General features: G+C 33.5%; 1 protein-coding gene across 2 annotated transcripts; it reads right to left on the minus strand.

The window, feature by feature from the left end:
* Positions 1-650: 650 nt before the first annotated feature.
* Positions 651-6954, minus strand: LOC145624416 (putative phospholipid-transporting ATPase 4). 2 transcript variants are annotated; one of them, XM_081677445.1, is made up of 11 exons: positions 6676-6954; positions 4220-6161; positions 3991-4101; positions 3505-3781; positions 3339-3427; positions 3065-3152; positions 2767-2976; positions 2532-2657; positions 1950-2048; positions 1660-1851; positions 651-1583 (listed from the first exon to the last, which is right to left on the minus strand). In XM_081677445.1, exons 2-11 carry the CDS (start codon positions 6007-6009, stop codon positions 915-917), a joined length of 3651 nt encoding a protein of 1216 aa, XP_081533571.1. In that variant the 5' UTR covers positions 6010-6161; positions 6676-6954; the 3' UTR covers positions 651-914. The 2 variants fall into 2 exon arrangements, with proteins under 2 accessions (XP_081533571.1, XP_081533572.1); XM_081677446.1 differs by lacking the exon at positions 6676-6954 and having other exon boundaries at positions 4220-6576.
* Between the last annotated feature and the right edge of the window lie 4626 nt (positions 6955-11580).

Below are 11580 nucleotides of genomic sequence, written 5' to 3' on the forward strand. Positions count from 1 at the left end.
AATAACTCAAATTTGATGTTCCAATCAATAATGGATCATATCACTCAAATCCCTCAATTATGTCTTAAAGGAGACATGTTTGGAAATTTAGTAATACACACATGTAAATCCTCAATTAAAATAAATAAAAATCACATGAAATTCGATATCACAATGTATTAATTTGAATCGAAGGAGTACTAAGACACACTTTATCAAGCAAATGTGCATCTCTCAAAGGACTCAAACTAAACAATGTTGACATTTGACACTTTGTATACTAAATCAAACTGCATTTACTGATGTTAATAAAGCTGTAATAAATCATTAGAATTTTTCAATGAGTTAATGCTGACCCAGATACATTTCGAAGACAAGCTCAGATTTAAATCCTACCTCATTCCTACTACAATAAATCCAGCTTCAACATACTCTGTATCTTGCCATCTTGGTAACTGTCTCAGTACAGGGCAATGGTCGTGCCACAGCCTCTGGTGGCACACAGTCACAAACCACGGTGGTCATTCCATGCCTGTCACACTTCTCAGGGATGGGGGTAGGAAAAAAAACAAGGGGAATTACTTGTGAAAGACAGAAAAGAGGGAAGAGGGGGAGGGGGGGGGGGGGGGGGAGAGAGAGAGAGAGAGACAGAGAGAGAGGAGGCACGCATCTTTGTTTCAAATCATTCACAAACTGTACTATTCATTTACTCGTATATATATGGTACATACAACAGCTATATAAAGCTCTTGTTCAATGAATATGGGACACAAGAGATACCACGAAAAAAATTGCTAATTTATGAACTTTAAAAAAAAATTAAAAAAAAAATTGTAAGACCTACCAAAAAATGGAAGCTTGTTAAGCAAAATCTAAAAAAAAAAAAAAAAAAAAAAAAAAAAAAAAAAAAAAAGGAAGAAAAAGAAAGAAATCAATTATGATACAGGAGAAGGGTGGTAGGTTGCTCCAGAATGCTTTTTATTCAGTTTGATTTTCAACTGTCTGATTTTGGCTTCTACCCTTGCAGTAAAACCAATCTTGGTCGTTTGCCTTGCCTTCGATTGTTCCCTGACCCACATAGTTTGATCCTCGACATCCTTCTTATAGTATTTGATCTCTTGGATTATATGGTGATCCAATGGGTTGAAAGATCGTTGGAACACAATGTGCGCAAAGTATGGGAGAACACAAGCAACAGTCACCAAAAGAGTTGTCGACCAATATATGGGTGCTGGTGCAAGGGCTTCTACAAGCAGATTATGGGCATTCCCAGAGACAGTTGAAGGCATTGCACCATAGATCAAGAGAAAAATGTACCACATTCCAATGCTACCCCACACAAGCAAGTGTTGGATCCAAGTAAAGTGGCTCATGGTGAGGGCAATTTGACAATTGACGGCCCAGATAATTCCTGTGAACATGATGGTTCCCACTGCTGACATGTCAGCAACCTGACCTCCAGAGCGAAATGCTTGATTGTAAAAGATGATAATGTTGAAAAAGAATACTACGAGGGAGGTATAGAGGCCATTTCCTATCCACCCAAAAATTCTATACCAGTCAAAAAACAGGTTTCTTGGGCCTTGCTGATACAGCGCTGGGAACTGGAAATTATAAAACTTACATCAACACAAATTTCACTGTAAAATGTTAGGAATTTGGATTCAGATGAGAATTTACCTCCAAGCAGACATCTGAAGAAACATCCTGCTCAAAAACTCCAAGAGAAATGACGGGCAAAGAGGTGAGGATCACATTGAAGGAGAGAGAATACCAATCATCGTAGATTGTTTGCCCAGAAAAGCCAGCAAAGGCCTCAAAGTAAAATAAAGTGAGACCAAAAGCTATATTCTTGTAAAAAAAGTAGCAAATCTGTACCAAAGAGGGAAAAAAACAATTTTGTGGTTATATATATTATTCTAGCCACTAATATTTAAGAATATACACAAGTTTGAGCTTGAATTCATTACCATCTGAGCTATTCTCTTGTAACACCAATGTCCATGTACAAGCAAAAGCCTTTCCAGAAACCGAAATTGTGCAACAGCAAAATCACTAGCCATCACCGCCTGCAAAAAGCTGAATGCTATGGTAAGACGGAATCATGCTACCCAAAATACGTAGATGGGAAAAGTTAGAAATGAAAAGCATCAAAGAGCATTTAGATGAATAGTAGCAAAAAGTCAGAAACCATGTTTCACCATGGCAAGAGTCACATTAAAGTAGAAAAAGATTATCACAGGAGAATGCCATAGAAGATTGTTAGTCAGTATAAGAGTACAGCCCTTTTGTTAAGGTCTAAATCACTTGGCATCATATTACAATAATTTCAAGCTACTCAAAATGAAATGGTGTTAATGGTGAAGAAGATTTGCTAGCTAAAGGTAGTTGAGAATTCCAAAAAGAGTACATTACAGAAGCATACCATTCATTCTGTCAATAAGTGGCAGAGATTAGGAAAAAGAAAAGCAGCAGCACAGGATATGACCATGTAGAAGTGAGAACTAGAAGCAAGTTAGAGAGGGGAAGAAATCATCATGGACACTGCCTACCTGCATACCTTCAGCCCCACTGATGCCCACACCAATATCAGCTTCTTGAATCATTCCAACATCATTGGCACCATCACCAATGGCCAAAGTGGTTTTTCCAGTCCCTTCTTTGACCAACCTTGTTACCTAATAATTTGGAGAAAAAAGTAAGATTTTTCTTTCTTTTTTTTTATTCTATTTTATATGTATGCTGGGCGGGGAGGGGTAGACAGACAAATTAAATGATAATGCATACCAGCGCCTTCTGCTTTGGAGAAACACGGCAACAAATAACAGATGCACATTCAACTGCTAGACTCAAGAGGTAGTACTTCATGTCATCTTCCAGAGCATAGGTCAAACTTTTCCCATCAATGATCAAGGCAAACGCAGCATGCGGATCCTTTTCAAGTTTAATCATTTGAGAAGCATTGGTGATTTGTAATGAAATGTTCTCTTTGATTGCCTGGTTGGTCACCATCAAAACTTTCTAGTATGAAATCTAATAAAATTTGAAAGTGAATCATCAGATTATTTCTGAAGACAACTGGTACCTCTTTGGAATCATTGCCAGTTCCTTCGATATGTGCTGTTGATATACAAATCTGTTTCATGCCTTGACGAAGAAGACTGCATGAATAGCTGCATACACGAAGAGAATGGATTTAGTCTATAGATTTTTGTTATCATAAAGAGAATCAGTAATGCAAGTCAGCTAATATGTCTAATTCAGCTCATAATTCACTGCAAATTGCATCTCTCCCATTAGTAAACCAAATAGGAGAACTTTGGTTCCACTTTTAACGAAGCAAGGTGGAGAGCACATACCCAATGTTTATAGCAGTTTCCATCTTATCACCGGTGAGAACCCATAACTTGAGACCAGCTTGAGCAAGTTTATCAATGCATTCAGGGACCTACAGTAATGAAAATTTGTAAATTTATGCAGAGCATTATAAGTAAATTGTAGTTTAGGGACCACAAAGATACATACTCCTTTCTGCAGCTTGTCTTCGACAGCAGTTGCACCCACAAGAATTAAATCTCTCTCCATCATATCTGAAACCCGCTCCAGATTTACGTCTCTATCACTCCCAATGGAACTCTTTGCTTTCACAAATTCATTGTTCCAATCAGAAAATTCAGACTCTTCAAGCTTTTTATAAGCAAGGGCTAATGTACGCAGCCCGTTATCTCCATAATCATTTAGATGCTTTGTAGTGTCTTCCAGATACTGCTTTCCATTCTTTGAAAGCCGTTCAAAAATTATACTGTAAACCCACAGATTCATCAAATGTTAGATAGGGTAACATGAAAGTGATGCAAGACTGAACCCAAAACATTGCAAAAAAGAAAGAAATGATGCTAGCCAACTCCCAAATGAATAAAAATTAATATGAATTCTAGATACATTAATTAAAAGGATACATGCGTATGCATGTAACTGAAGAAACAATGGTGATAAACCAAATATACACACCTGTCTGCTCCTTTGCAGAAAAGAAGAATTTGGCCTTCTTCATTGCGCACGATCACAGACATTCGTTTTCTCTTGCTCGTGAAATCTAAAAGAGTAAGAACTTTATATTCCCTGACAGATACATGTAGGAAAGAAAACAATTCAATAGTTTTCAAATTTTCAACACAACAAGAAGAAAAATGTTACAGTAACACCTCAGGTAACAGTAACTTGTTCAGTTCAAGCTGACCTTTCAACAGCTTGTCCATAGCTAGAATATCTCTCACGAACAACGACAGTGGATTGGGTTCTTTTCACAAACTCAAAACCAAATTCCCTGGCAGCCGCAAGAAAGGCAGCTTCGTCAGGAGATTCTGCTTCATAAGTGTATGTGCCGGTCTCTTCATTCAGCTCAGGGATGGCAGTATGACAGACTGCAAGAATGCGAAAAAATAACAGCATAGTCTCCACATTGGGCTCATTAACCCAATTGCCTCCCAGGAGCCGGTCATCCTCAAAGCCAAAGCCTTTTACAGCAGTTTTATTATCCCTCTCATCTCTGGAAGTGATTACAGATTCCAACTCTATTTCTGACCTTCTGAAACCACTATTAGACATTTCTGCACCCTGCTCCTCTAGGTCCTTTGCCATCTGTTTAGCAGCAGCAAGTTCAACTTCACTAGAACGAGTGCCATATGCTACACCAGCAATAGAGCACTTGAGAAAATCCATTTGATTGCATGTCAAAGTACCAGTTTTGTCGGATAGGATTGTGTCAACTTGGCCCAATTCCTCATTTAAATTTGATGTCCTAGCCTGTGCTGGTGTTCCTGACTCTTCATCATACATGTGTAAGTCCTTGTCAATAAAGATGGCTTGTAGAAATTTCACAAACTCAATGGAAACATACAGTGAGATCGGAATTAAGTATCCATACAGTATGAGCGCAGTGACAAGATGGAAGAGACCAGACAACGCTGGCCTGTTGGGATCATACAAGCCCTTGCCATCTGGGGCTCTCAAGTACCACCATTTTGGCATGTCATACTTGGTCCTCACTGAGAAGCCAACTGAGCTGATCAAGGAAATCAACACAAGCACAGAGAAAAGGATATATATGATATGGTCCATTTTCTTTTCTATCCTACTTCTTTTTGAAGGGGAATCAGTTGCATTCTGCATCACTTTACTGTCATGTCCAGTGAAAATAACCACACCATACACATAACCAGTGTTCCTGAGCTTTGAGTCCCTCAGAAGAATCTGATTTGGATCAATAGGAAAGATCTGGCGCTCAAACTCCAAATTACCGACGAATGTGTAAAGATTCGGATTTGGGTCCTCACATCTGATCATACCCTTGAAATCCTTAAAGGAGGAGTCATCATCCAACGTTAAGGTTACTTCTAGAGCTCTCTTAACTTTTAAGTTTGTCTCGCCGTCTAAATTCATAGTCTCCACATAACAAATACCATCTTCATAACTTGAAGATAGCAGCAACAAATCTGCTGGGAAAAACTCATCCTTCTTTACTTTTACAACATCTCCAACACATACCCTTTGCCATGTCCTGCCCCCAAACACACCATCCCCTTTGTGAACACTGACTTTTCGACTATTAACCTTCATATCTTGAATAAACCTACGCCAATCCTCCACAGCTTCCTTGGCCATAGTAAGCCCAACAACAATAGACAGAGGAGCAATCATACTAATAGGACCAAACGGTGAAACTGAGGTGACAGATAGAATTGCAGCCAAGAGAAAGTACATATTGGCAGCACGACGAAATTGCTCAAATAGACCCTTTGGAAGGAATGTAATAATGTTGTACTTAGTAGTCGAGATATTGTTAGACCTATATCTAAGAGGTTTTTTCTTATGAAGATCAGATTGGTTGCAGTGTACAATTCGAGAAAAGCCGGGGCCATCAGGTAATGAGCTCGGAGGATCCTCAGGCCTTTGATGGTGTGGCCGGAGACAGGCAAATGTATAAAGATTGCTACGACGTATCTTTGCCCTAATCCTACCCTTCGCCATATCTTAGCTTTCTAAGTCAATCAAGTCTATATTGACACATCTTAATCAAACCATTTCATCCTCCTGGGAGCTCACCCCCTTTCAATCTTTCAGCTGAAATTCCAAGAAATCACTGTACCCCAGAAAGGTATTTAACCGATCCAAAGCAATTCCTACATATATAACAGCCCATTATAATGTATACAGAATCACAATTTAGCTGGTTCTCATCTCCTAATATTTGAAATTCTAACAATTCATAAAGTCAACCAACAAAATAGCATTTTCTTTAATATCCCAAACATGAATTACATAAAGAAATTGGATATGGGGACAAATCATATAAATAAAATCCAAAAAAAAATAAAAAAAAATCATAATATAAGAAAGACTGATCCAACAATGAAGAACAAGAGTCAAAATCATATCACTAATTTCTGATCATGCATTATAAGAGAAACAACAATTCCAGATATCATGCATTAAAACCGACAAAAACCCAGACAAAATTATTCCCCCAAAAAAATTTGAAATCATACCCAGATGAAGAAATTGTCCCAGAAATCCCCCCAACCCAGAAAAAAAATATTAATAATTTTTTTTAAAAAAAAACATTTAAAATTGAAAAAAAAAAAAAAGTAATAAAGCTCATAACATTAAAGATTGTTAAAGAGACAATGAGGGTACCTGCGATAATCACAATGCTTGACTTGTTGTTATCAAAATCCAAAAACACCAACAAAAAAAATTAAAGACAAAACCCAAATTTTGAAATAATAAGAGATCTTAGCAAAATACAGCTCCTTAATTTTGGAGGGATCTCAATGTATGTTTATTTTTTGGGTTAGAAAAGAGAAAATCTAGAGAGAGAAAGAGGGGGGAAATTGCAGAGAGAATGAGAGACAGAGGAAGAGAGAGAAAACAGGGTTTAGTCTTCTTCTCTTCGTCCGGAAAACTTCGAACCAATAAGCAGCATTTTCCGGGCCTTATTAATAAATTTCTTTAAAATAAGAATAATTAATTATTTACTACATTTATTAAATAATTAATAACAATTTCCAATTAAAGTGTATGGTGATTAATTGATTAATTTTATTTGAGTCCCCATACCATAACTTTTCATGGGTTATTTTTTTTTTTTTACTTTCTTTGAAATAAAATAAATAAATAAAATTTGCTTAAAGTGAAATTCACCAATTTCTTTATTTATTTGTGAAATTTTGGGCATTGATTGAGAATAGAAGTTTCCTAGTAATTGAGGGTGAAGTGGACACCTGTTTTAAATTGGTAGAAACTAAAGACTAGTAGACCTAAGTATTGAAGGAGTCAACTCAATTTTCTACAACAGAAATTGGTGCTCATTACTTCATTAGTCATTGTTAGTAGACTAAAATTTCTTTCATTTCATATCTAATTGTTGCCAATTCATCCAAAGATCGTCTAAAATTGTATTTTTTTTGCCAACACACAAACAATATATAGAGGAATGTAAAAAATTGTAACCTACATGCGTTGATGCGAGTCATTATATATGCACATAAGATGACATATGGTCACGATAATGTCTTGTCCCAATGAAAAACCAGGCTATGTGATCTAATAAATTATACGAAGTACAATTTATAAGATGCATCTACAAGAACAAGTATGCGTAAAATCTATATAAATTAATATAAAGTAACCTTGATGAAAATGACCTTCAAATATTAACTGAGATAAGTTGAATGTGAATAGCATGATGAAATAGTAGATGCTAAATTACAATTCATATATAGCCAATTTGCTCATTTTCATATATGTCTTTCATATAGCGAGTATTTTTCATGTTCAAAGAGTCGTGAAATAATTGCTCTAGCTCATCTAATATCACATTTGGTCTCCACGATTGGGTGAAGCAGATGTACTTGAATGCTTTCTACTTGGACATTTGTGCCTTGGAGGATCTTGTTGGTTCTAATTAGTATTAAAACTCCCATTTCACACTATATTATCCCCTCAAAAAAAGAAAATTGGTTAAAATAAATTGTATGCAACCGAGATTGTACACATAAATCCACACCCCTTATAATAATACTATGTAGTAATAAAATATTTCACACTCCATTATTGTGATATTATTTTCTTAATTAAAAACATCATAGTGTTACAAAGAGTTTAAAAGTAGCTGAGTAGTTGGTTCAACATGCATTTTAGACTCATACAAATTTGCAACTTAACATACAACTGTCCAAGTCAATTATATAAATGAAATTTATTACTGTCCAAATCAAGCATATATAATTTTAGTTAGTTAGTAAGAGTACTTAATTACATAAATTAAATGAATGATGCTAATTTGGATTTTTTATGTCAGTAGCAACTGTTGGGCTATTCTGCTGTTGTTAGTCTGACAGCTCCTAGCTACAATGATATAAACAGTACTCCGTAATATAGTACACACTCCGTAATGTTTACTGTTTAGCAGGAGTACTTCTATAAAAGGAATTACACGCTCCTTTTTTTCCACCTACTCGCCTACTCGTATCCAATTGAAATGTTTTGGTTAAAATAAACAAACGTAATTTTTTATTTTTTTAAGATAAGAAAAATTGAACATTGACAAAAACATAAATAAAGAGTATAAGTGTATAACGTTTTACTAATATATCAACAAATACATACAATACCTCATACTTCATACGAGTATTTAATTATTTATGTGGACTTATATTAAAATTTTCTTAATAATCAATCCTCTGTATGTTGATGTTTCATCTGTTCTGTTATATTTATTTAACAAAAAAAAAAAAAAAAACCACATAAAATTGATAAATTAGGGCCTATTTTGATCTACTGAAAATAACTAAACTGAACTAAGCTGAAATGAATTATTTATGAGAGAAAGAAATTAGGAATTTAATTAAAATTAAGCTGAACTGAACAAACGTTATAGGAAATAAATATTACTACTATGTATGATTGTTTGTCGGTATGTAATACTTCTATGTTTTAATTGATGAGGTTTTGTTATAATGATTAAGACTAAGAACTTGTGCACGATATATCATGTATTTAAAATTTAAATCTTTCACTCCCATTTATAATTTGTATAGCAATTGTGGTTCAATCACACACAAAAATTTAAAAATGTATACTTCAATATTTATAAAAAAAATTCAATGATTCCGTTTTCCGTGTATTAAAGATAAATAAATAAATAGTACTCCCTACTTCGTAAATTCAATGCGCTTAATTAGAAATGGAAAATGATACAGAAATTCATTAGAAATTACAAATTCCTCGTATGGCAACCTCAATGTAGTCATTCTCACTACAAAATCTGAAATACTCCAATTCTTTGATTTTAATGAGTGGGCTCCACGTTGAGGCTTCCCACTCTGAATTGTCTTCTACTAAATTTTGATCAGGAAGCCGTATCAACATATCATGATATTATTAAAAAAAAAAAGAAAAAAAAAAGAAAAAAAAAAAGAAAAAAGAAAAACATATCATGATTTATTTTGTTGCTTAGTGTTATTAAACATGTGCATTTTCAACTTGACTAACTAATATCTGAAGTAATCCGGACAACTCTTTTTTTTTTTTTTTTTTTTTTTTTTTTACACTAAGGATAAAGAGTAGAAGACTAGTTCCTTCTTCCTAATATATAGACTCTATAAGAAACAGTTTAATTAAGCTGTGAAAATCAACATTGAGTGATCTGATTATGCGTGGAAATATATATATATATATATATATATATATATATATATATATATATATATATATATATATATATATATATATATATATATATATATACGTGTTACAAATTAAGCTAATATTTTCTTCATTTCAATAATATTGCAATAAGGATGAAATTACGCATTTCAAAACATATTTTTTACTACATCCGTTAACTTTTAGTTGCAACAATGAGATATTATTTGTAAAACATAAAAAATTTCATTGTTGCAACTAAAAATGAATGGAGGTGGTATGTTAAATACTATAATTGCACAATAGTAAAAATTATAAAAAGTTGATATTAGAAAAGTATTTATGAAACAAATTTAACATGCCTATATTTTGTTTCAACTTATAAATCATATTATATGGTCAATCAAGAGTGATGATTAGTGCAATTTTTTTTTAAAAGTCCAATTGTTGTAATAATATTGGAACATAGGAAGTAGTAAAGCCCGGTAGATCACTACACTTGGTTTTCTTTGGTTACTAGTCAAACTAAAAACTCAGGGCATGTTCATATTTACTTAATTTCAGTTCATTCAAGTTCAGCTTCATTCAGTTCAGTTCAGTTTAGCTCCAATCAGTTCACTTCAATCCAGCTCCTAATTTTCCTCTCTCATATTTCAGTTCAGCTTCAATCATGTTAGTTCAGTTCAGTTCAGCTCCAATTAGTTCAGTTCAGCTTCAATCAGTTCAGTTCAGCTCAATTCAGTAAATGTAAACAAACCCTCATTCTATGCTTCTATCATAAAAAATATGAAGTTTATTGAATATTTTTATTATTATATTAGACAACTTTCAAGATATTCAAATCAAATTAGAAATAATAAATAATTAAATATGCATTGCAAGCGCTTGGCAATAGCAAAGTATGATTTTATATATTACCCTAAGAAAAATTAATGTGAATTTCAACTATCTAATTTGATAAGTTCTTGAGAGGTACATGATTTGAGATCAAATTTTGTTGTCATAATTGTCTTTATATATAAGTTGGTTTAAAATTTGAACTCAATCTGACCCACCTATCATTTAAATGCAACTGTGAAAATTTAATTTTTTAAAGTTGGCTTTATTGGCGATTGCAACAGCAATCTTAAAATATCAGCCTAGTGACACAAAATTGAGTATCAACTATCAACTAGGTGTTATAACGTTGACATGTAAATAGTTAGTGTGAGCAAAAAGAATCTAAAAAAATCCCGGAATTTTCAGCCAAAAGAACAAAAAGACAATTATTGGAATAATTCTCTACATCCACCGTACCGTAAAGAGGCCAAAGAATCTTCTTAAATGCAATAATATGAAGTAAATTATGTGCCTTTATAAAAACACAAAATAAGAAGTAAATTATATGGATGTTAATTACCTAGTGCAATAAAACGAAGTAAATAATGTGGATGTTAACTTACTTAATTCTCGTAAAAAACTTATTTAATTAATTATCATTTTTATTAGAAAAATGTTATACATAGCCTTTAGGACTACATATATAACTAATATAAGCATTGAAAATACTTTTATTATAGCATTACCCTTCTTATTATTTTAATTAAAATTCAAGACCGGGAATCAAATCTCGTTTATAAATTTATTTATTGCAATAATCAATTACGAAGTAATATCAATATAATGAATATGTATACTTAAGTAACGTCCTGCATACAAATTAAATACTCAATAAGTTAGTAAATTATCATTGATTATTGAGGTATTATGCAAAAAAACATAAAACGTGCTAGCCATAAACATAATTGATCTCAACACATTACATATTTAAGGAAAGTCCACCGACCATTTGATTATAGTTTTGGACAAGATAGAGGTGGAGAAGATATGGACATCAACCAATTTTCATACAGT

This window comes from Chenopodium album, chromosome 3 (assembly GCF_948465745.1).
Source record: "Chenopodium album chromosome 3, dcCheAlbu1.1, whole genome shotgun sequence".
NCBI classification, from domain to species: Eukaryota; Viridiplantae; Streptophyta; class Magnoliopsida; order Caryophyllales; family Amaranthaceae; genus Chenopodium; species Chenopodium album.